General features: G+C 58.6%; 1 protein-coding gene across 1 annotated transcript; it reads right to left on the bottom strand.

The window, feature by feature from the left end:
* Positions 1-1181: 1181 nt before the first annotated feature.
* PPP5C (protein phosphatase 5 catalytic subunit) lies at positions 1182-23887 on the bottom strand. Its single transcript, XM_058529671.1, has 13 exons — positions 23727-23887; positions 17603-17844; positions 10543-10690; positions 9710-9831; positions 7141-7206; positions 6729-6827; positions 5993-6098; positions 4458-4600; positions 4225-4312; positions 3217-3257; positions 2945-3123; positions 1854-1935; positions 1182-1654 (listed from the first exon to the last, which is right to left on the bottom strand). The coding sequence occupies exons 1-13, from the start codon at positions 23845-23847 to the stop codon at positions 1592-1594; spliced, it is 1500 nt and encodes a 499-aa protein (XP_058385654.1). The 5' UTR covers positions 23848-23887; the 3' UTR covers positions 1182-1591.
* Between the last annotated feature and the right edge of the window lie 1742 nt (positions 23888-25629).

Genomic DNA, 25629 nt, shown 5'->3' with positions numbered 1-25629 from the left:
TGCGTGTCGTCACGTGACACTGCTGGGAGAGACAGCTGGAAGCCGGCGCCTGGTCTCCCGGGCTCCTCCCACACGCCTCTTCTCTTTGCTGACTTCAATCTCTGTGTCTGCTGTGATAAACTGTAACCATGAGTATAAGGGCTTTCCTGAGTTCTGTGAGTCCTTCTTGCAAATTAAGGAACAGGAGGGCAGGCTTGTGGACCCCTGGGCTGCAGCAGCAGGTACCCCAACACCCAGCCTGCCCGGGAATGCTGCAGCTTCTCTGGCTGAACTCCACCTGGGGGCCTGAAGGACTCCTCAGAGCACTTCTCTCGGGGAAAATAAATGGTATTGGCACACTGGGCTTCACTCTAAACCTTGCCCACACCCCCCAGGAAGATGGCTCACTGTTACTGCAACGCCGACTTGCTTTAGGGAAGGCAGCCTCCCCAAGGGGCCTCTCTGAACGCCAGAAAAGAACCAGACTGTGATCCCCTCTTTTCTGCCCCCTCTTCCCTCCTGCTCATTTCAACCAGGGGGTCAGAGCACTCACCGACTCCACCCTCCATCCCATGCCACCTGCCCACAGACAACACCCCGGGTCTACGTCTCCCAGGAAAAAGGTGGGTGCAGAAGAGCTCAGACTTGAAAACAGGAACCTCTCCCAAAGGCCCAGTCCAGGCAGAGCAGTGGAACAGGACTCAATCTTCACCGCTGATGGAGAATCAAGGGGGGGTGGTAGGAAATACCTCCGGTCTTCCTTGGTGGGCGGAAGCGTCTGCTTCGTGTGTGATGTAAGAACCAAAGCCAGGCCTGCCCGGGGGGGACAGTGAGCAGCCGACAGGGGGGCTATGCGGAGCAGCCTTAGTGAACACTTGCTGACAGGGAAGGACGAGTTCCTTCCAGCTTCCGTGCTGACCCACCTCACTGGCCCACTCTGCGCTCCATCCCGGTGTGCACAGAATCCAGGTGACCAGGGCTCTCTGTGTCCTGGGTGGCAGGACAACTCTCCCTCAAGAGCCCACAGCGATGGACAGACACGGGTTGCTTGGCTGGTGAGCCCCAGGCCAGGGCCCTCCAGGCTCCAGGGCGCCCCAGGGAGACGGGAGATGAGGGGGTGGGACTTTGTGGCATCCCACCCCTCTGAATCTCCTAATGAAGTGGTCACCTCAATCACAGCAGCTCCACCATCTGAGACAAGCTGACTTACAATAATGACTTTATTTTAACATTTAATTACAGACATAAAATAGCTGGGGAAGGGGGTGAGCCCCAGCCTAGCCCCGCTCTGGGGCTGCCAGGAGGCGGTGCAGGCGAGGCCTCCCTGATGACCCTCCTTCAGGGTCTTCCTGTGGCGGGGGCCCTATTGCTTTAGCGGGGGAGGGGCCATGCAAACGAGGGGGGCGGGGAAGCCCCTGGGCCCCGCCCCACCCCCGAGGCCCGCCTCCCTCCAGAATGCCCGGTAGGCGCCCCAACCCTGCCTCTCCACCTCCTTCCTCTTTGTCCAGGGAGCAGACCCTCTGGCCAGCCCCCGCCCCCTCTGCAAACCTAAAGGGGAATAAATACAAACTTTACAAAGTAAAAGGGGTTCCAACGCTGCCCTGGGCTGGCCTCACATCATCCCTAACTGCAGCAGCGTGCTGGCGTAGGCCATGGGCTTGACGTCGGGATGAGGCTGCGGAACCAGACGCAGGCGGGGCGGCAGAGACAGGCGGGGCAGCTTCAGCGGGAGTGTCTGAGCGCCAGACGCAGAACCCAGCCCTACCCCCCAGAGCTGCTGCGCGCCACGCTGCCCGCCCTCTGACCAGGCCCCTCAGCCTCTCCCTCCCCAGCCCCAGGCCCGGGAGAGCAGGGGACCCCAGGGCGTGACTCACCACTGCTGTGAACTGGTGGAACTGGGGCCGCAGGTCGGAGCCCCGGAGGTGGATGTATGAGGCTTTATTCCCCATCTGGTCGCTGCGGGGACAGGGGCAGAGTAGCCGGTCACGGGCTGGGCGGGGCTGGCGGATAAAGAAGGAAGGGCCGGGCAGAGAGGAGAGAGGGAGGGAGCGAGGAGGAGGCTGGATGGCAGAAAGGCTGAGAGAGAAGAGGGAGACAGAGGGACAGAGCCCATCGCAGACACTGACAGAAACAGACAGAGACGTCCAGAGGCGGAGAGTCAAGGGCAGAGATGGACATAGAGAGAGACAGGAGTGGGAAAGAGGCCAACAGAGGAGGAGAGAAGAATCCAGACAGAAGGGGGCCTGGGGATGGGGGCATGAGAGGAGAGAGAGGGTGGACGCAGAGAGCACACGGGGAGCAGAGGGCCTTCCTGACAGGATGGCGCAGCCACCCGGAGGCCGGACTCTTGCCAAAACCCAGACTCCAACCCAACCACGCCCTGGCTCTAACCACCAGGAAACATGGGGACAGAGGAACGTGGTGCCCGGCACCCCGAGGATGGAATCAGCCTGGTCTGGGGCACAGCCAACTCGGCAGGACAAGGGGCCTGGTTTTATCAACCAAACAGTGGCAAAGGGGGTGGGTGAGAAAGGGACCGGGAACTCGAAGGTCAGGAGACTGGAAGTGTGGCCCTTGTGTGGGCCCAGCCCGGGAGAAACGCACCGAAGAGACATTTATGAGATGTGGGGAAGCGGAACTCTGGCTGGTTCAGGCGACCTTTCTTGAAGGTGTGACAGTGGTATTGTGGTTATGTACGGAAAAGAAGAGCTCTTCCTTTCAGGAACAGACGGGGGGCTCAACGGAAGAAAGAGATGGTGCCTGGGGTTCTTGGGGACGGGGGTGGTCAGAGCTGTGGAGATGGGCCAGAGTTGGCAGCCACTGAATCCGGGTGAGGGGTATGTGGGCATTCATTACACTATTTCATCTACTCTTGTTATCTGTGGAATTTTCTACTATAAAAAGTTAAAAAAGAAACAACCAGTGGGCTGGGAGAAGAGGCCTGGACGTGGGGTGGGGGCCGCACCAGTAGTTGGGGGCAGAGAAGACGGTGACGCAGCGGCCGCCATGCGCCACCTCGTAGCCCTCGGCCTTGACCTCGTGGCTGCGGATGATGTAGTCCAGGTGGTTCTCCTCCAGGAAGGCCTTGGTGACGTCAGGCCCGAACTGGCAGCTCACGCCGCGCTTGCTGACTGAGCGCCCGTTCTGGGGAGACAGGGGGCTCAGCTCGCCCGTCCGGCCCCGCCCGCCGCTCTGTCAACAGCCCACGCCCACCGCCATGGCCCAGGGCACACTGACCTGTGGCTGCGGGTCCGACCAGAGCAGGTCGCACATGGGACCTGGAGGGGAGCAGAGCGGAACGTCAGGGACGGCCCGCCTGCCGGGGGTGGGTGCCACAGGCCCCCTCCCTGCCCGCCCCACAGCACAGCCGGGTGGGGGCTGGGCGGGGGACATCCACCTCGGAGGGGAGGGGGCTCGGGACATGTGAGCCAGGACCCTGAGCCGGCCACAGGCCTCTCGTCTGGATGGCGCCCCAGCCTCCCCGATGGTGACCTCTCCAGACCCCATTCAATCCACTATGGCCCCCTGGCGGCCTGGCTGTGGGGAGCTTTCAACATCACAATCCAGACCGTGTCCCCCTCACGCTCAAAGCCTTCGGTGGCTCCTACCGCCCTAGGAACAAGCCCCAGCTCCTCACCTGAGCCTGGGAGGCTACATGGGGTCTGGCCTTGTCAACCCCTTTCAAGCACTCCCCTGCTCACCCCAAAGCCACCGGCCTCCTGGCTGTTCCTCCCACCTGCCAAGCTCACCCCAGCCCGGGACCCCCAGTGCCTGCCCAGGACGCTCTTCTGCAAGGCAGGCACTCCTCCTCCTCCCCGTCAGCTCTAATGTGGTGTCCCCAGAGAGGCCCTCCCGACCACCAATCACCACACCACCCTATCCCCGCCCTTCACAACACTGCCCACAGGTGTGTGTGTGTGTGCATGTAAATACTGTCTGTCCCCATCACTAGGATGGGAGCCCTAATACATCACTCCAGGGGTCACACATAAATAAATGACCGGTGTGTGCTCCACGCTGGGGACACGAATGCGCCCTTGCCAGCACAGCCCCACGACGGAAGTGCACCGACCCAAGTTACAGGTGAGGAAACCGAGGCACAGCCTTGCTGTCCCTTGCTAAGGGCACAAAGCCCGTCTGGGGCAGGGCTGTGGTGGCAGCTCAGATCTGAGCCCAGGCCCCTCCTCTGCTGGAGACACCAGGGCCCCAAGAGGGAAGGGGAGTCACTCAGCCCATCCCAGCCACCTGAGTCTGGGGGTTGCCGGTTCCGCTCGATCTTCCTGATGTCGTCCAGGGTGACGCCGTCTTCACTGAACAAGCCCCCGTGCATGATCTGGGGTTCAGGGAGGGGACAGCTGTGTGAGGGGAGGCGCCGGCCACACCCCCCACCCTGCACTGCACCGGCACGTCTGCCCACGTGTAGCCCCCAGGGTGGTGAGTGGGGGAGGGCGTGCATGGGGTCCCGGCTGCGTCCTCACCAGCACTTTGCCGTTGATGCACTGGGCCAGTGGGAGCCACTCAAACACCTCGCTGAACAGCTCATACATCTGGGCTGTGTACTTGGCCTTCACCTCGCCCTCGAAGCCATAGATCTGGTTCATGTTGTCCGTCTCATGGTTGCCTGGCCGACAGCAGGACGAGGAGAAACCTTAACACCCCCTGCCCGGCTGCCCTCAGGCTCAGCGCAAGGGAGGACCGCCTGGCGGCCCCAAGCCAGTGACATCCATGCGTCAGCTCGACGGCCCTCACGGGACCCTGACGAGGCACAGACACTGCTGTCGGTCTATTTTTGGGAGGACGAACAGGCTGAGAGCCACACGTGGGCATGTGGCCACCAGGCCCAGGCCGTACTGATGGCCATGGGAGTGGCTGAGGCCTGGGTTCAGCCCTGGCCCAGTGGGCCTCAGGCCCCCTTTTGGAAGACCTGCCGTGCCTTCCAGCCTGGAAGTACCGGGGAGGGGGAGGTCCTGACAAAACTCGGGCCTGCCGCACAGCCCCTGTTATGCTTTTATCTTCCCACACACAACCTCACTCCTCCCTCTCGGGGCTCCCAGGGGAGACACGGAAGCTGCCCGGGCCCCAGGTCTGCTGAGTCACACTGTGTGACTCCTCGGCTGGAGTGAGCTCTTTGCGGCCTCCTCCAGGGAGGCCCACGGCAGGTGCCATCAAGCATGTACCAGGTGCCGGGGGCTGCTGCGTGAAGCCCCTGAACCTGAGGGTCTGCACTCAGGCCCCGGGAGCCCCTACCCAGCCCACCGCCCTCGCCCCTCTTCCTGGTTCTCCCCGCTCTCCCGGCAGCACCTCCCGCTCATCTCCCCCCGCGATGGGCAGGTCCTCCCGGGTGGCCCTCACTCCCTGGTGAGCTTGTCTTCCCAGGACCACGTCTGTCTGTTGAGGAACCCAAACCTCACAGGCCCCTGGGAGCCCCAGACCTCCCTTCTCCCCCGGGCTCCTCATCCTCTGGCCACCCCCGCCTGTCCCACCTCCCCTCTGTTGGTGGCAGCCACAGCCCTCCAGTTGCTCCAGCCAAAACACGGTGTAGCCCCTTTGGCCCCTTCCTCTCTCACTCCTGCATCCAGGCCACCTACAAACACTCTGGGTTTACCTCGAAAAGAGAGCCCAAATCCAGTCACTGCTCCCACCCGGGTCCAGCCGCCACCACCAGCCTCCTTGCTCCCACCCTCAGCCCTTGCTCTGTTCCCCACACAGAGGCCCAAGGGATCCTGTTAACACCTGAGTTGGCCCCTCACCCTCCTCTGCTCAGAGCCCTGTTGTGACCAAAGTCTGCATCAAGGCCCACAGAGCACCATCTGTGTGAGCCACCGTGCAGTGTGCAACCTGCCTGACCTCACAGGGCAGCCCTGTGCACGACCTCAGTGAAGGCACAAAATAAACACAGCTGCAACTAGGGTCCCTGCTGTACAGACAAGAACTTAAGAGGCTCACAGAGGAGAGAGCGACCACCCTGCCCAGGGCCCCACACTGACCCCAGACCTTGCTGCCTCCCACTCACCTCGAAGTAGGTGAAAGTGTTCTGGATACAGGAGCTTAAAGCCGAAAAGGGTGAGGATCACTTCTACAGAGAAGGAGCCACGGTCTACGAAGTCACCATTAAATATCTGCCCTGCTAAGGAAAACAGGGGGGGCCTGCTCCTTCCCCGGTCTCCACGCCCCACGGCTCCTGTCAGCACCTCCCTAGAAGCAAGCACGTCGGCAGAGCCCAGCTTTTGTCTCCTTCCTCACTGTGTGGCTCTGGCCCAGCAGCGTGGCCTCGCTGAGCCTCTGAGTAGGATGCTACTGATGTTCCCAAGCTCGCCTGGTTCTCAGGGAAACTGATGAGGGGGAGACACCGGGTGGTCAGCCTGCTTCAGCTCTCCCTAATACAGGCCCAAAGCCACAGGGGAAATGGGACGTGGACTCAACACTGCACAGGCCTGGTGGCCCCACACAGGGGTCATGTTTCAAGCGATTATAATAACATCAGCAAAGACTTATTTCCAGATGAAGAGAAGCCAGGGCCCACACAGACAGTCACTCGCCCGGGTCACACAGCATGTGGGGACTGGCCCCGGCTTCTCTGATGGCAGAGCCTGGAGCACAAGGCCGGCCTGCCGCTCCACCCACGGCTCCGCGCCTGGGCAACTGCTCAGGCGTCTCCCTTCACAGGGTCACGCCTTTTTCTCTGGCAGGGTTTCCCTCCCAAATCCAGGGGGAGGGTGGGGAGGGCCTGCTCTCCCGAGGAAGGATACGTAGGGGTTGTTCTCCGAGGGTAACCCGTTGAGCTCAAATATGTTGAGGAGGTCATAGAACTGGCCGTGGGTGTCCCCGCACACTGTAATCTTCTCTGTCTGAAAGAAAAGAGGCCACCGGAGAGGGAGGGGCCCAGAGAGAGACGTGGGGAGGGGGCAGAGCGGGGGAGGGGCGAGAGGTCACACGGCAGACCGAGAAGAACCATGCACAAGACACAGGCGGGGGACACAGAGATGAAGAGGGTGGGACAGAGACGGAGAGGCCAGGAGAGGAGGGACATCCAGGGGGAGACACGGAGGGGGAGGAGGGAAGGCAGACCAAGCCAGGTGGGGCTGTGAGTTTCTGAGCTCCATGGCCCCCCAGCCAGGGAGCCCCCCAGCCCTGGCCCCCACCCCGCCCCACAGAGCGCACCTCTTTGAGCGTGGTCTCCACGAGCGTGCTCAGCTTGGACAGGACCTCTTTGACCTGAACCAGAATCTGGAGGGGGGGCGGGCTGTGAGTGGGGCCGGCTGGAGGGCCTGCTGCCCGCCCCGGCCCCCGGAGAGCCTGGACTGACCAGGAGACACTGCTGGGCTGAGGGAGAGGTGGGGAGAGGACAGGAATGGGCAGGGGGGCCCCGACAAGCAGGTGCCGGCTGGGGCCAGAGGTGGTCCCCAAACTGCGACCTGAGGGGCCTCTGCGGCATTTAAGCATCAGAGTTATCTCATGTGAAAACCGAGATTCTTGGCTTCTCTTAAAATAATCGGCATTGTGAAGAAACATATGGATGAATCCTGACGTGGAACATTTTATAAAACAACTGGCCTGGACACGTCTAAACGTCAGTGTCATGCAAAAGTCTCCCCAAGAAGGCATAAGACTGTTCTAGATGAATCTAGATGAATTTAAGAAGGCTGGTCATATGCAATATTTGATCCTTAAGTGGATTCTGGATTTTAAAAAAACAGCTGGAAAGGATGTTTTGGAGGAAATTAAAATATTTGTTTGGAAATGTAGACAATATTAATTTTTTTACTAATTGAAGATTAAAGATGACCTTGACAACTTCATGTATATTTGACAATGTTTCCAGATTTTATGCATGGCCTGTGGACTGCGAGCATTAGTTACTGTTATTGTGTTAAGCTAAATTTCTAAGGTCTAACAACTCAATTACAGTCATGCAGGAGAATGGCCCTATTATTATCCCCATTTTGCAAATGAGGAGCTCAAGGCAGGGAGAGGTGAAGTGACCTGCTACACAGGTCACACAGCTGGGAAGCGGTAATCCAAGAGGGCACCCAGGTGTGGGCAGTGCCAGGTGCTGTGTGTGTACGATCTTGTAGCAGCCCCATTTCCAGAAGAAGAGATACAGGTTTGGGACATACAGGTTATGATACAACTTATTCCCAAATGGTTCAGGAGAAAAAAAAAAAAAAGAAAAGAAAAAAGTGTGTGGGGCCGGCCCAGTGGCATAGTGGTTAAGTTCACGCACTCCACTTTGGAGGCCTGGGTTTCATGGGTTCGGATCCCAGGCATGGATCTGTACACCGTTCATCAAGCCATGCTGTGGCAGCATCCCATAACAAAATAGAGGAAGATGGGCACAGATGTTAGCTCAGGGCCAACCTTCCTCAGCGAAAAAAAAAAAAAAAGAAAAGAAAAACGTGCATGTGTATACATACACGCATATATACATACGCAGAAAGATAAAGTAAATGGGTCAAAATGTTAACCATTGGTGAATCTGGGGGAAGGACGTGTGGATGTTAATTGTACTGTTCTTTTGACTTTTCTGTAGGTTTCACAATTTTCAAAATGAAAAGTTGGGAAAAAAATTAAAGTGTTAAAAAAGTAGATGTCCACTTCTGATCAGAATGTAGAAAGTTATAAAAGATTTCCACTCTCACCCTAATGAGGAGAAGAAGCCAAAAACCCAACAAAATCAAACTTAAAAAAACACCAGCTGAGAGCCGAGGATGCAAAGAAACCTCAATCAAACTGGAGACAGCGACAGGCCCTTCCTCGGGGGAAGAGACCGTGACGGCTTTCACCCTGGAGCGAGGCAGGAGAGCAAGGCCCGCCACCGAGAGTGAGGGGAGCCAGCAGGACGTTCGTGCCGGGTGCGGGTGGGCCTGACAGACGAGAGCCCGCGGGAGCCGCAGCCACAGAACGCTCTGCCCTCACCTGCCGGCTCTCTTACCGGCCGTCACAGGAGGCTGGGCGCAAGGCAGCACGGAGGAGAGAGACCTCCTGAGACACAAAGGAGGGGGCGGGACTGGAGAGCAGAGGACTCCCCGGCAACCCAAAAATCTGGCAGCGAGGCCAAAAATCCGAGAGCTCCGCCGCAGCTCCAAAAGCTGGAGACTTGACAACATAAAGACAGCCCTGGGATGTGGCCAGGGCTCCGATCCCAAGCCCTGCTTGAAGGGTGAGTCCTGATTCCACTCTGAAAACACCCGAGGCCAATGGTGAACCAACGCCAACAGAAGCTGCCCCCAACCCGCAGAGCACACTGACCCAGCCCCTCACACTAGCGGCTGACAGAAGACAGTCCTGCTAGTTCCCGCAGTTCATCTCCATCTCTACTGTTCTTTTACACAAAATGTCTGGCATATGATAAAAAATTATGAGACATGAAGAACCGACAACAGAAGCAGACCCAGGGATGACCCAGATGGTGGAATTACCAGATTTAAAAATAACTATGACAAACGAGTTAAAGGATCTAGTGGAAAAGGTAGACAACATGCATGAACAGATGGGACAGAGAGACGATAACTATTTAAAAAGATAACCATGGAAATGCCAGAAATAAAAAATACAGTCTCAGAAATAAAGAATTCATCTGCATGGTGCCTGGCGCACCACCCGCTCAGCAAGTGTTGGCTTCTGTGACCACCCTTCCCCTGAGGTGCCCTCTGTGGCTGAGGTCAGGCACCGCCAGCGCTGTGGCGCTGTCCCGGGGTCACAGGTGTGCAGCACCTGACAGGTGTGTTACCTGGTAGGCGCATTTCCGGTGCAGCTTTTTCTGGTCCTTGTACCACTGCATGAGCTCCTTCATGAAGGCGATTGTCACTTTGCCCTCCTCAAGCTTGGGCCCGCTGTACTCATCCTCGATGGCTGGTGTGTGAACAGGGGGGACGAGTTAGTGGCCACAGCCACCATGGGGATGGGGAGCGGGGCCTGGCTCCCGGGCTCAGGGCAGACTTGGCTCTGGACGCACAGGTCAGGAGAGGGATGGGGTGAGGATGATCCACTCCCCAAGGCCCGCTCCTTCTGTTCGGTCGGCTCCGAGGCCCTCTCCCTGACCTCCCTGTCTAGTGTGTCCCCCGCTTCAGCACCCCATCTCCCAACTTGATTTTATAGCACTTCACACTGTTAATGCACTTGTTGACTAGTTAATCCTCTCTCTCCCAACCAGAACGTCAGCCCCAGGAGGGCAGGGACTGTTCTGTTCACAGCTGTCTCCCCAGTGCCTAGAACAGTGTCTGGCATGCAGTAGGTGCTCAATAATTATCTGTGGGATGAATGACTGAATCATCCGAGCACCCAGAGGACAGAGACAAATCAGACGCAGGAGGCCCCAAGGGGTGGGTGGTACAGAAGCCAGTAGGGAGCTAGGCCTGGGCAGGGGAGGAGTGGCTCGGCCCCCCTCGCCCGAGAGGAGAACTCAAGCCCCACGAGCAGCAGACGGCAGCCTGGGGACGGGGACCAGACGCCACCCCGAGCCCCTTCCCCCCACCCCCCAGTGTCCACGGGGAAGGGAGAGGGCCCATGCAAGGATGTGGGACGTTCTGGGCTGGGCGTGACGGGGCCCCAGGCCTGACTCACTCATGCTCTCGATGTCCAGCGAGTCCACGACAGAGCGCTTGTGTTCATCGCCCGCGATGGCCCGCTCGAAGGCCTTCTGCTTCACGATCTTGTTGCACTCCTGGTACTTCACTTTGGCGTCCTTGTCATGAGGCTTCACCTTCACCACCTGGGCGGGCGGGGGTGGAGGGAGGGACGGAAAGAGGCATCAACGCTCAGGCCGAGGGGGGCGCAGCCCGCCTGGGGCAGAGGAGCAGTCAGGAGGCGGGGACGCCGAGGCCGCCCTCCGCCTGCCCGGCCCTGAGAGACCCCCGGGCTGCCACGCACTAGGGTCCCCACAGGTGCTCTTCACGACTCTCAGCTCTGACACGGCCCCGTCTGAGGAGCACGTGCTCAGTGCTCAGCCTCAGACTCCTCGCTGAACCAGAGCAGGCGTGAGGACAGTGTCTGCCGAGGCACATTTCACCGATATTATTATGGTGGGGGGACAGAGAGGAAAGGGTGGGCTGGGTCTAAAGTCACGAACAGCCCAGACTCCTGCGAATGACCAACAACTTGCTGGATGACAGACTCCCTGAGCCTCAGTTTCCCCCTCTATAAAATGGGGAGTGATGGGCTCCACCCACCAGGGCTGCTGGGAAGAGTAAGTAACAAACTCGGGGCCTGGTGTGCAGCAGGGCTCGGCAGGGCAGGCAGCACCGAGTGGCGTCCTGTCCCTTGTTCGACCTCGGGCTTTAGGGGAGACCCAGGACAAGTGATGTCCCCGTTTCGTCCTCTGAAGGGAGGTGGAGACTGTGGGCACAGACCCAGGCTGCTGGGTTCAGATCCCAGCTCCGCCCCTCATCAGCTGAGTGACGCTGGGCGGGAGAGCTTGCCCCTCTGTAAGAGGGAGGTGATGAGCAGCTGCTTCAGAGACCACAGCGAGTGAATGAGTGAACCCTGGCCAAGCGTGTGCAGCGGCGCCAGGCACGAATAAACCCCACACGAGCGTCGGCTGCTCTTCACGGCCCCGCCATGGGCTGCTGAGCTGATAAAAGGCACTGGGCACGTGGCTTTGCGACCCAGTAAGTGCTCAGTAAAAGGAGCCCGTCTCCTCCCCTCTCTCCACCTTCTAGCCGCTTCCTACAAACTCAGATCCTCCAAGTTCAGAAGCAGACAGGGCTGGAGTCCGATCTCAGCTCTGCCACTTACTTGCTGGGTGACCTTGGGCAAGCGACTTCACCACTCTGAGCCTCAGTTCAGTTACCTGTGACTGTGACTGTAACTGTTATTAATGGACCCTGCCGGCCCCCCCAGGAGTGGGCCCCCACAGCTCCTGCGCCAGGGGCAGAAAGGGAGGTGCCAGCGCTGGCCCTCGGGGTGAAGCTGCCCCCTGGTGGACGGCCCGGCAGAGGGAGTCAGAAGCCTGTGCAGAGGCATCCGCTAACCCCTGCGGGCCAGTGTGGCTCATCTACCCAGGGAACGGGTGTGCAGACCAGGCGGGGCGGCAGGAAGCTGGGTCTCGGCAGGCTCAGGCTAGGGCACCCTGCCAGGTGGCTCCACCTGGGCTGCGGGTGTGGGGCAAGGCTGGGGAGGGAGGCAGCACCAGACCTTCCCAATGGGGAGAGGTTGCATCTACACCCGGGATAAAGTCTAAACCAGCACTTGGCCTGCCCAGGACGGCCCGCCCGCCTCTCTGCTCTGTTTGCCCAGCCCTCCCCAGCCAGACCCAACTCTCGAGTCCCCAAAGGTGCCAGCTCCCTCTCCCCTCCAGGCCTTGCACAGGGGGGCCCCTGGCCCGGAACACCTCACTTCCACCTCTAACTCGTTTCTAGCAATCCATCCTCTCCTCCAGGAACCAGCCCCCACCCCCATCCACCCACCGAAGGGGGGCCCTGAAGGCGGGGCTGAGGTGTGAACGAATGACCCTGAGAGGATGGGTGAAGCACTGCCTCTCCTCTCAGCCAGCCGCCTGTTCTCAGAGAGCACACAGGCTGGGGTGAAGCACGGAGACACTGACAAGGGAAAGAGGAAGACGAGCAGTAGCAATGGTGGCAGCAGCAACAATGACACACAGCTCATTTTCTGAGCTCTTACTACGTCCTGACACTGGTATAAGTAATTAACTTACTCATTTCATCCTCAGAGCAGCTCTACGTGGTCTTATCACAATCCCTATTTGATGGATGAGGAAACTGAGGCCCACAGAAGTAAAGTCACCGACCCAAGAAGCCAGGATCCCGTTCCCTCCCGGCCGAGTATCCTGACTGCCACCTCCGCTCCCTGCCTGCTGCCACCGTCCTGTCCCCACACTCCCCGTACGCCCTCCCGGGAGGCAGCGTGGGGTAGTGGTCATGAGCGCCTGGCTCTGGGGCCAGGCCTCGGGGGTCTGAACCCAGCCTCCAGGGCAGGCAGCCCCACCCCGAGCCTCCCTCAGCTCCCAGGAAGTGGGGAGGATGCCAGCGCGCCCGTGGAGGGTTGGTGTGAACATTTAACAGCAGGCCCATCACAGGGCCTAGCAGCGAGTGAGCGCTCGTCCAGGGCCTGTGGCTGCTGTGGCTGCTGTGACCCGCTTCCTGGCTGGGGAAGGTGAAGCGGCCCTGGCCGGCTCCCGCCCCTGGGGAAGGGCATCTGCTCCAGCCCGGAGAGGCCTGGCGGGTCCTTCAGGAGCTGAGGCCCGCTGGGTCAGAACTCAATGGTGGACTTCTCTTTAGGAAGTGGCATCTGGATCGTCTCACTGTCATTATCCTGACTGTGACATTTCTCTGTTATGCCAGATACGTCACTGGGGGAACCGCGAGAATGGGATCTCTGTAGCTCTCCTTACAACTGCATGGGAAGCTACAGTGCTCTCAGAATAAAAAGCTGTCTTTAAAAAGTCTATCTTCAGCCGGGAGTGCTCACAGGCAATAATGACAGCGCTTGAGATGGAACACTAACGCACGTTCGCAATCCCTACGCAAAGCTGTGGCGGCTGCAGCTGTGTGGGAACCCGGGATTTGGGGGATTTTAGAGGGTGACACAGTGCCGTGCCACATGTCATACGGCACCCCGGCGGGTCCGAGCGGACCTCGTAATCACACACGCTCTCGTTTCTGCAGCATAACCTGCAGGCACACAACGCGGGAACATGAACAAGAGACCACCAACGGCCTCTGATTAGCTCAGGTCAGACTTTGCCACCAAGTGAGTTGCCTGAACTTAATTAGAACAACTGTGGTGTTCAGAGCGGCAGCAAGAGCCAAGCCCCACGCTGAGTGCTCCCGACCTCAGGGGGCCCACGTGACAATCATCATGATTACTACGACGTACGGATGACAATATGCAGCCCAGAGAGGGGCCGTGCCACCCAAGGGACACCGACCGCGGAGGACAGCCAGGCTCTAGGGCACGCACTGCATAGCCACAGTCCTACGCACGACACCAGGGTTTTCGCCCCCCAGGTCGAGACCCTCTAGCGAATTAATTTAGCGAGCCATACCCAACGTTCCTCTTATGATAAAACAGAAGAGAAGAGAGACCATCGGAGCACACTGCCTGAGCCAAGGGCGAGCACTGTGCCAAGAAACTTTAGCCCAGAACATCACATCCGTCCAGGGGTCACAGCCTAACCTGGTACCAGGCTGTCACTTCCTGGCTGTGGTACCCCGGGGAGTGACCTACTCTCCAGGCCTCGGTTTCCTCATCTGTAAAGCTAGAAGAACCGCCCCTAGTGCGGGGTTGTCAGATCTCAGGAGTTAACGGCGGCATGAAGGTCACAAGCAGCCTGGCCCACGGTGCACGCTCCGGTGACTACCATACACCCACACCTTAGGTGCGTGGGCGCGTGTACAGACGTGCAAGGCAAAACGCACTTCTAACTGACTGTGCTGGGCTACGCTGTGAGGAGATACCCAAATGCAAACCATATCACAAACCCAACCCAAGAAATCCCAGGAAGGGGTGGGGGTGCACACCTGGGCCCGCGTGACCATCTGAGTTCCAACCACAGACAGGCAAGAACACGGGGTGGGGGGGCGGTTCTGAGAAGAGGACCCAATAAGCGGGTGGGGAATCCTGGGGCAGGGGTCCCCCTGAAAGGATGAACTTGGACATGAGGGAGGTTGGTGGGGCATTCAACACGGACGGTGGAAAGGGGAGATCGGTTCCTGCTGAGCGTCTGAGGCCTGGCCCTGGAGGGAGACACACCCAGCTCCCCCAGGCCCCTAAGGAGGCCCTGCACCTGCACACCGCCCTTCCTGTGGGCTGCGGGCTCTTGCCTCAGGCCCCCCAGGGGAAACTGCACCCAGAGCTAAGTGGGCGCCCTACTCTAAACGCGCTGCTCTCAGTTAATCCTCATGGGACACTCTGAGGCAGCCCCGCTGTTCCCCCCATTCACAGATGAGGACACCGAGGCCGCAGAGCCAAAGCACGCGGAGCCACACAGCTCGTAGCTTGGCGTCCTGACCACAGAGCTGGTGCCGCCAACTCCTGCACCTGTGACCTTCAGACTCTGTGACTGTGACTCCCAGTAAGAGATATTTATTTGACATCACATCCAACGCACATCTAGATTCATGTAAAGGAAAAATATCTTTTCACAAAATACATACACACTTCCTCCAAACAACGAACTCTTTTCTTCTTCTCTATTCTATTTGATGGAGACAGAAGTGCTGGACTCAAACCAGTAAGGTGACTTCCAGCCCATGAACAGTTACAAGCACAGACTCTGGGTTTGAGTCCCACTCCTCCACTTCTCTGCCAGGCGACCTCGGGGTGCTGGGGGGGCTTCCCTCTCTAGACCTCAGTTTCCCTCCTGTAAAACGGCCTGAATTCATGCGTGCAGAGAGCTCACAACAGAGCTGGGCCCACAGTGAGCGTGCAGATGAGGAAACTGAGGCTGAGAAAGGAAAAGCCCTTTGCCGGCCCAAGGGCCAGGCCTTTGGCCGCTGAGAGGCAGGGCCTCGGGCTCCTTTGTTCAACCAAGGTCGTGTCTTGGCTCTGCCTCTGAGGCGGCCATTAACTAAGGGGGCCTGGGTACGTCCCCCGTGAAACTCTAGCAGGTCACAGGACAGCTCTGGAGGGCGGGAGGCAGAGACTCCGGATGGGGAGCTGCCCTAGGGCCCGGCCCCTCTGCCCTGTGCCCACAGAGCCTGCTGAAACGGGTCAGAATGGAGGAGGTGGACGGCCCGCAGGCACGTGGGTGGCCCAGGCCGGCAAGGATCTCAGGCTCACACGGGGACTCCCCAAAGCTGCTGGCAGAGCCTCCACAGGGAAATGGGCTGTGACAATTCAAATGCTGGGTGTGGCTCCACTTCAGGCTGGTCCTAAGAAGGCTCTGGATCCCCCAGCCCTCCACGGCGTCCTCAGGCCAGGGTAAAGCTCAGACGTGGTCCGTCCACAGGATGGCTGGAACTGACCAACTCGGACTCATGGAGCAGACGGGGTCAGGCCCCGGTCTGAGCCAGAGCTGTGAGAACGCCCCTCCTCACCTTGGGGCAAAGCTTTCCTGCACCCCAGGAGTGGTGAAGACCCTGCTGCAGACCCGTGCTGGGGGCTCCTCTCGTCTTTTGCCCCGTGCGGCCTCCTCCAGGCCCTTCCCCAACTTGCAGCCCTGCAGAAAAGCCTTGCTCCGTCCAACCCTGACTGTCCCTCTGGGTTACTCATTACTGAGCCCTCTGGCCCCGGTGACCTTTACCCACACCACTCCACCAGAGCCCTACAGCCACCCACGAGGTGGCCCCCCTGCTGTCACCACTTCCCAAGCCCATAAGGACTGTTCTGCTCCTTCCCCCATCCTCCCGGGTGTCGCCCCAGCCCCCTCCTCCATTTTGCCCCTCAGTCTCTAAACTGCCCCCTCCTCCACGCCTTGGCCCCCACCCTGACACAGGTGTCCCCTGGCACACAGCTTGGCGCAAGCCTTCATGTGGCCTGAAAGCCACCGTCCACCCCAGGCCAGTGGCCAGCAGCCAGCCCTGGCAGTCTGACCTGGCTCCCTCCAACCGCAGCCTGTGGCTCTCAGCCCCCCTGGCCGCGCCCCTCCACACGACAGAAGCTGCTCAGGGTGTGGTGAATGAAATGAGAGGAGGAAGTGAGGGTGTGTACGTGTAGGCGGGGCAGAATAATAATTCATTCAACAAACACCGTCTCAGCCCCTGCCGGGTGCAAAGCACCATCCCAACAAACAAAAGCCCCACTCTCAGGGAGCGGACTCTCTGAACGGGGGAGACAGGGGCTGGAGGACCAGGCTGCCCGGGTTCAAACCCCAGCTCTGCCACTTGCCAGCTGCACGTCGATGGGCAGGTGACTTAACTCCTCTGGGCCTCAGTCTCCTCATCTGTGCAATGGGGGCGATGACAGTCCCCACCCCCGGGGCTGCCGCAATGATTCACTCAGCCGCCCGTGTGAAAGGTGTAGAGCAGGCCCGGCGGGAAAGCATGTGCTCTGTAAGTCCTCACTGCCTCGCTGTTATCACCAGAGCAGTGACAGCGAGCGGAGAGGCAGACGAGCAGTCAACTACTGAACTCTTGCTGCGCTCCAGGCCCCCTCCCTGGTCACCTCCTTACAACACGCCCCCCGGCTGCGGTCCCTCTATAGACATCGCCCTATTCCCCTCCCTCCCAGGCATGCGTCCTCATCCGCAATGATTCTGCTGACGTAGTCAACGACACGGTTTGTTTTCTGCCCTCCTCTGAATTATAAGCTCCACCAGAAGGAGGGCTGTGTGACTCTTGTTCAACAACAATAACAACAACAATAATCATAATAGTTAATTGTTCCACAACACTGACTATGTGCCAGGCGCTGTTCTAAACGCTTGAAAAGTAGAAACTCATTTATTCTTCCCCATTTCACAGATGTGGAAAAGGCACAGAGAGGCCAGGTAACTCGTCCAGGGTCACCAAGCGAGCAATGGCAGAGCTGGGCTGTGGACCGGGGCAGTCTGCTCCAGGCCAAGGGGCCTCACAGGCACTTGGTGCATGAGTGAGTGGTGAGTGAACGCGTGAAGGGCCTCCTCACCCCGTCCCTCCAGCTCCAGGAGTGCACGCTGCGGCCTCCCTCCCCAGCATCCAGCTGGCTCAGGTGCTGGGCGCTGGCCCACTCCCCGAGGCCCGCTCACCGTCTCGTAGTCACGCAGGGCGGCCCGGAACTTGCCCAGGGCCATGTTGCTGGCGGCCCGGCGGTAGTAGCCCTTAATATACTTCTTGTCGATCTCGATGGCCCGCGTGGCGTCAGCCAGCGCGTAGCCGTAGCACTCGGTGCGCAGGTAGGCCAGGCTGCGGTTGCCATAGTAGATGGCATTGCTGGGGTTCAGCTCGATGGCCTGGCTGTAGAACTTGATCGCGTTCTCGTAGTCCTTGGCTGTGGAGATGCAGGAGAAGGAGGCGGCATCAGACAGGGCTGGGTGCTGGCCCAGTTTCCCCGTGTACAGACGGGGAAACTGAGGTCCCCGGCTGAGCTCGGAAATGTCTCTTCAGCCTGCCCCCCTCCTCTGTCGTGACCCTCCCACCCTAACCGAAATCACTTCCACGCACCCGCCCACCCACCCATCAGCCCTCAAGGCCCAAAGCTGGGCCACACCTCTTCAGGGGGGTCTTCCTGAATCCTCCCCACAGCCGGGAGAGGATGTGCTACTGAGCGCCAGAGCTGACAGGTGAACCAGCAAATGTGAGTCTGCCCTGAGCCCCTGGGGTGTCCGGCCCCTCAAAGCAAGGAAACAAGTGCAAAGAGGGGCCTGGTAGGAGAACAGGAAGTGGGGGAAGGAGAAGGAACCTACTTAGGCCTCAAGGAGAAGGGGACATCAGTAGAGACCCAAAGAAAGCGACAAACCAGACTGGAGGAAGAGCATTCCTAACAGAAGGAACAGCAGGTGCAAAGGCCCGGGGCAGGTGTGTGTGGTGTGTGTGCGTATCTGTGTGCTTGTGTTCCAGGACCAGTGAGAGGCTGGTGCGGCTGAGGCGGAGTGAGCTGGGGAGGGCGGGAGATGAGAGCAGGGCGGCTGGCAGGACAGATCCCTCGGGCCCTGGCAGCCACTGCGAGGTCTGGACACTGATGTTCTAAATGTGACATCTGGCCAAGGGGAAAAGGCTGATTTCATGTGAAATGAGCTATGGCGTGCCCTGCACTTTCCATCTCACCCCACGGCATCCTCACACGTCCATGGCATTAGCATGGCCTGGAGCTCACTTTGCAGACGAGTCATGGAGGTCTTGTTCAATGTCAAACACCCAGTCTGGACCTGCAGAGCCAGGCTTGGACCCCTCCCACGCGCCCATCTGATAGGCAGGAGACCAAGGCTCCGAGGCTTGCCCGAACGGGGGTACCATGATGTGCCAGGTGTCATGTGGGGCTCTTGGTACACGAGTCCCTTCACCGAACCCTCACAACAACCCCAAGGACGGCCGCATGAGCCCCATTTTCCAGATGAGGGGACTGAGGCTCAGAGAGGAAAAGCCCATGTTGGAGGTCACATGGTAAGCGGCAGGGGGGATGCTGAGCCAGGCCAAGACCCAAATGCTCTCTCACCCCCCACGCCAGGTGGCCTCTGGGTGGCAGCCCGGCACAGGGGCAGGTGGCCTGGGCCCAATCCCCGGCTGGGTTACCAGCTGGGTGTCCTCGGGCAACTTACGTACCCCCTCTGGACCTGCGTTTCAGAGAGTCCTCCCAACACCCAGCTTAAAATGAGAATTCCTGTCCTAACTCTCACTTTAGTTTTCTCCAGAGCCATCCAATAAACCACGACTTTGTTTTCTTTGTTGCTTATAATCCATCTCCCCAATTTGAACCTGAGCCCCGTGAGGGCAGGCGCTCTGTCTGTCTGTCTTCTTTGAGCCCCTGCCCTCTCTGAGGACACAGCAGCTCCCACCCAGCCCTGCCCTCCTGGGGCTCACAGTTCAGTGGGGTGGGGTGGGGGGGACACAGAGCGGTCCCCAGAGAGTGACGTCCAGACAGAGAGTCCCTCGAATGTTTAGGGCCGGGGCAGCCCAGAGAGGATGCTGCAGCTGAGACCTGGAGGATGAGAAAAGGTGAGTCAGGTGAAGAGAATGGACGAAGAGGGTTCCAGGCTCCATGAATGGTTCCTGAATGAATGAAGGAAGGAAGGAATCTAGACAGAGAGACAAACACACTGACACTCGAGAAAGGAGAAGCAGCCAGGTCCTGGGGAGACAGCCAGGACCAATATAACAACAATTCCTTTTGCAGGCTAACATCTGGCAATCTTTCAAATGGCTCCTATGTCCCCGCCCTCAGGAAGCCCTCCTTGACCCCCAGGCTGGGTGGGGTACCCCTCTGGACTGCCCCAGTCCCTGGGCTCCCCTATTCCAGTTCTGCCCACTCTGGGTTGTCACCGTCAGGCGACGGGTGTGTCCCCTAGGACTGTGAGCACTGGAGGGCAGGCTTAGGACTTCCCCAAAACAAGCAAGGGCAGAAGCAGGCAGCCCAAGTCTGACCGACCCTCCCTGGAATGCCAGCGCCTTCGAGGACTCCTTCCAGCCGCCTGGCCGTGTTCCAGAGGCCAGCTAGCCAGCTCTCCTGATGGGCGAGGTGTTACTCGAGTGGCCGTCTGGCAGGGGGTGAGGAGCCTGGTGTCTCAGAGCCTGACATCTGGCTCTGCAGATCCCGACCATGAGACCTCGGCAAACAGCCTCCCCTCCCTGAGCCTCCCCACGCGCATCCGAAATGCAAGAATCACAATGGGCCCTGCCCCATCGGACGGCTGTGAGGGCTAAATGGACTCACGTATGAAACGTGGTTCCAGCAGAGAAAGTGATCAGCAGACACTTGTAAGAGAAGTGAAGACGTGATTAAACGAAGGGAAAATGAGAACGGAGCAGAGGCAACGCGAGGGGCCAGGACTTCACGCATCTACCCAATCACACCGTATCCCGACCCTGTTCTATGTGCTTTACAAACATGAGCCCATTTAATCCTCAGGACATTTCCCATTTTAGAGATGAGGAAACTGAGGCACAGAGAGGTTAGGTCATTTATCCAGGGGTCACACAGCACATAACGGAAGAAATATGGTTGAACCCAGGCAGCCTGAGCTCTTAGCCATGTCTACAAACTCTGAGACCTGGAGATCTTCTTGGGGGTTAAATACTGTCCCCCACCCCATTTTACAGACAGGTGATGAGAGGGAAGAGAGATGAGCAACACTGGGGACCAGGCTCTGCCCCTCAAGGCCTCTGGAATGGGCCTGAACTCACAGAGGTGATCCAGCCATGTGGATGGGGGTGGGCAGTGGGGTCCTCTGAGCCCCTGAGGCCCTTGTGCCCCCCGTCAGGGCCAGGGTGGCTCCGGGTGAGGACCCGGAACGGGTAAAGGGTAAGGACTCTGAATGTAGGCGCCAAGCACGTGGGGAGGAAGGGGGATATCCGGGCTCTGCTGCTCACTCACTCTGACCTTGGGCAAGTGGTTTCACTTCTCTGAGCCCCGCTTCCTCTCCAGAACAGACGGGGTTGCTCCCATCTACCTCCCGTGCCCCAGGGAGGATTAAACATCGAGGTGTACCTGGCCACCACAGGGGCTCAATTACCGTGAGCTGTAATTATTCTTGTTATTGTTATTCCCACAGCCCCGGAGGCTGGGGCTCTGTGCTTGCCACCACCTGCCAGACAGTGAGGGGCCTGGACCAGGAGGGGCGTCGCCTCCGTGCCAGCTCAGTGCCAGGACCCCTGGCTGCCTGCCCAGCCCCAGGGCTCCGGAGAGCTCGCATCCCAGGTCCTGGGGGGCAAGGCGCCCCTCCCAGTGGCTGACTGTTTCCCAGAATTCTTACCTCGCCTCAGCATCACGCCCCATACTTGCTGTTCCTCCAGAGCCCCACTTCCTCGCCAGCCCCCAGCCGGAGACTGGGCCTTGTGCCGGCTGCCTCCTGACCCCGGTACCCCCAATGTCCAGCAGGCACTGCGTTCTGTCCCGTCAGCCTCCTGAACATCTCTCAACTCTATTCATTCACTTTCCCGCCTACAGCCCCGCCCTGCCCCGGTCTGCCCTTCATCCTCCGCCCCCAGGTCTCCCAGCGCTGCCCCTCCTGAGGGGTCTTTTCCAAAGCACAAACCTGACCCTGGCCTCTCCCTACTCAGAACCATCCGTGGCTCCCAGGTCCTCAGCAGCAGGCTCAGGCTCCTTCCCTGTGGCCTCACCGTGAACTCCTCTCGCCTCTTACACTCCAGCCCCACTCACTGCTGGGTGCCGGGCTCGGCTCACCTTCGGGCCTCTGCCATCCTGCTCCTTCTGCGGGCAGTTGCCTCTCCCTCTCCAGGCGGCCGCTGTCATTTCCTCTCCGAAACATGCCTTGAGTCAGTTTCCGTCTCTCCAGCCTGGGTGGCAGCACCACCACCAACCCTCACCTGTCCACCATTCTAGTCTCCTTCCTGGTCTCCAGTCTCGCCCTGGCCTCCAATCTCTGCAAGGCAGCTGGGGGATCTTTCTCAAACGCTAATCAGACCATGTTGCTCCTCTCTTAGAACGTTCCATGGCTCCCTATCACCCTCAAGATAACATCCACACTCCCTGCCCCGGCCTCTAAGGCTCGACCTCCACCTCACCTCTCAGCAGGCCTCCGACCAAACTTTCCCACTCTTCGAATCCGTTTGTGCTTCCATCAGAGGCCGACTCTCCACTAAGTCTCTAGACTCCTTCCACGCTGCCCTTCTCCAGGGCTTGACTGCTGTACGCCTGCCCTCTCTCCGGCAGGATCAATTCTCCCCTCTACTGGACCACACTCTCAGTCTCTTCCATCTCCAAACACAGCAGCCTCCCCGCCCCATTTCTCCACTCCCCTTCAGAACCAAAACGCTTGTCGACATGTGCTGTCTCCAGGTCCATTCAGTCTTCAGGGCCCTCCTGTCTGGCTACCAACCCCATCGCTCCCCAGAAACTACTCTGCTCAAGGCCACCACCACCATTTGTTGAGCCAAATCCAATGGTCAGTACCCGGTGCTTGTCTTGGCAGCATCTGAGCTAGGGCACAGCCCCCACCTTCTAGAAGCACTCTCTTCTCTCCTCTTTCCTGACACCTTTCCTGATTTTTCTTCCACTTCACTGACCACTCCTCTCAGCCTCTTCTTCTTCTGTTCTAAACATTAGAATCCCTCAAGGTTCCGTCCTAGGCCCCTTCTCTTCCAGATGACCTCATCCATTCCTAGGGCATTCTAGTCCATCCATAGGCTGATCATGCCCAAATTCCTCTCCCCGGAGCTCCAGATGGCCCATCTATACACTCGACGTCTCCTCTTGGATAGCTGAGTAAAACCCAAACTAGTTTTTGCAATGACTTCTGAGACCCTACATGATATGGCCCCCATCTTGTATCAGTCTCCCCGCTAACTCAATAAAGTTCCAGCCCTGCCAGTCTCCTTTCATTTCCTACCTCAGGGCCTTTGCACATGCGGCTCCACCCACGTGGAGCCCAATTCTCCTTCTCAAGGGAAATGTCTTCTCCTCAGTAAGGCCTTCCCTGACCAACCTATCTAAAGCAGGCCCAACCCTTATCCTCTCCTTGACATTCCGATGGGGTGTTTTCAAAGCATTCATTACAACTTCTAAGTATTTTATCATTTATTTGTGTCTTTACTCAATGTCTGAGTCTCTGCTAAATTACAAGCCATGTAAGGGAAGGGCGCAATCTCTCATTGGCTGCTATATCCCCCGAGTCTAGCACAGTCCTAAGCACATAGCACGTGCTCAATAAACACGTTGAATTAATGAATGAACAGACGCACCCACATCTTACTCTTTCCCAAGATCCTAAGTCATACTATTCCTGGGACTCCCCCACCTCCACTCCCAGAGCCTCCCACACATCCCTTTGCCGCGTGTAACCCTAAATCTCCTACTTCCTTGTCCTCCCATCTAATGATCTATTCCCCACCCCCACGATCCCCTACGCTATTGGGACAGTTCCCCCCAGCCTGCACCTGGTGCCACCCACCCCAGGGCTCCCCACTCGGTAGCGCCATCACTCCCCCAGCCCATGTCACTACCTGGTAGCGCCCTTTCCAGGTCTCGCCGTAAGCCAGCACCTCGCGGGGTCCCACAATGGGTAATGCCCTCATGCCCGTCCCCCTCTGTCGCCCCTTGGTAGCGCCCTCCCGGGCCCCCCCACGCCCGGTCACTTGGTAGCGCCTGCCCCGCGGCCAGGCTGCTGTCCCGCGTTGCCATGGTTCCGCGCGGGCCCGGCACCCCTTGACCCGGGCCGCTCTCCACGCTCCCTCGCCCCGTCTCCGGGGCGGGCGCACCTTTGAAGTAGTCGTTGGCCTGCGTCTTGAGCTCCTCTGCCCGCTTCAGAGCGCCATCAGCCGGGGGCTCGTCCCGAGGGGGCTCAGCACACTCAGTCCGCTCGCCCTCCGCCATCGCCATGCCGCAAAGCGACCCCCACCCTGGCAACCGCCGCCAGCGGCACCCGGCCGAATCGTCGCGAAGGAGCGCCGAGTGGCGCTGCCGCTGCCGCACAAGTGTCGTAAAGCGCGGGCCCCGAAGGCGCCCCTGGCGCGCCTGCGCAGCGCCCTTTCTCCGGCGAGCGCGCGGAGGACAAGGTGACCAGCGAGCCCCCAGACGGCGCCCTTCCTAGGAGGAGCCAATGGGGAAGGCGGAGAGGTGCGAGCGGGGAAAACAGCCGGTCGTGGGCCCTGTTCCCCAAGTTATCATGTTCCGAGGCCGCAGAAGTTTCTCGGGGTCTTAAAGGGGGATATCCCCGCCGTCTTCTCGGGTGCTAGATGCATTGTAGATGCCGCTGGTGGGTGTGGCTGTTCAGCAAGGCGCCGGACGAGGAACCGGAGCTGGGAGTCTAGCCCTACTGTCAATTCCCCGTGTGACCTTGAACAAATCTTCCCATCCTCTTTAGGGCCTCAGTTACCCTCTCTGAAGAATGAGTGGTTTCTTAAACCAACCGGATAAAGTTCCAACCTGGAGGAGCAGGGTTTCTAAGTTACTAACTGAAGGCGCCCTGGATCCCCTACCCCTGAGCAAGGCTCAGAAGTTTGTTGCACCCATTCTCCTTTCTCCTTCCTCACTCCCCAGCTTTCCATGGCTCCCCAGTGCCCTTAGGAGAAACTCTAAACTCTTTCTGATGACCTAGGAGACCCTGAATAGTCTGGGCTCAGGCGACATCTCCAGATGCCCACCCGCAATCCCCACACACTGTACACCCTTCCAGACCATCCTTTCCAAGCCCTCAGCCGATACTCATGCTGAACAGTAGCTCTGAATCCTTTAAGGGTCTGCTCCAGCTCCCCTCCTGGAAGCACAAGCTATCCCACCCCCAAACCTTCTTGTCCTGGCAGTGTGACCCCACCACCTCCCACCACGGCCCACAATCACTCTAGAAGGCAGACACTAGCATCATCTCCATTTTACAGATGAGGACACTGAGACTCCTAGAGATTAACACACTTGCCCAAAGTCACTCAACAACAAAGTGGCCGAGCCAGGACTTGAACCCATCCTGCCTAATTCCTCTGCTCTTAATTCCTGCTCTACTGTCTCTGTATGCTCCAGAGCCCACCTTGTGGGTTAGATTTTTGAGATGTTTTGGTGTGTATGTGTGGGAAGGCTGTCGTAATGGCTTTGAATCCTAGATTTGAGTCCAACTCAGTCCTTTCTTGCTGTGTGACCTTGAGCAAGTGATCATCCTCTCGGAATCGCAGTTTCATCCTCTGTAGAATGGGGATAATAACCATGCCTATTGTATAGGATTAGAGGAGAGTTTGATAAGATCACGTGACTAAAGTGTTTGGCAGAAGGTTTAACACAGAGTAAGTACTTTTTATATCCACTCCATTATAAATACTCAGAGTGGGACAGAGTACCTAGAGCTGTGATGGGGTGAGGGGCGCTCAGGAGGTTGTGGGAGGACCTCACCCAGCTGGGGCAGACAAGGAAGACTTCCTGGAGGAGGGCATGTCCGAACTAAGATTTGAAGTATGAGCAGGAGATAACCAAGTGAGGAGAGAGAGGCATTTAAAGCAGAAGGAACAGCACGTGCCAAGGCTTGAAAGTGGTTTTCCTCCTTTGAAAAGATTCCTACGTGGTACATAGGAGAGGTGTTATGAGGGTGATACACAGAGATGTGACAACAGGCACACCCACCAGCACATGAATCTGTAAACAAGCGATCTCTCTCTCACACACACACACACTCAA

The sequence above is a fragment of the Diceros bicornis genome, chromosome 34, assembly GCF_020826845.1.
Source record: "Diceros bicornis minor isolate mBicDic1 chromosome 34, mDicBic1.mat.cur, whole genome shotgun sequence".
NCBI lineage: Eukaryota > Metazoa > Chordata > Mammalia > Perissodactyla > Rhinocerotidae > Diceros > Diceros bicornis.
This window is presented reverse-complemented; position numbering and strand designations above follow the sequence as displayed.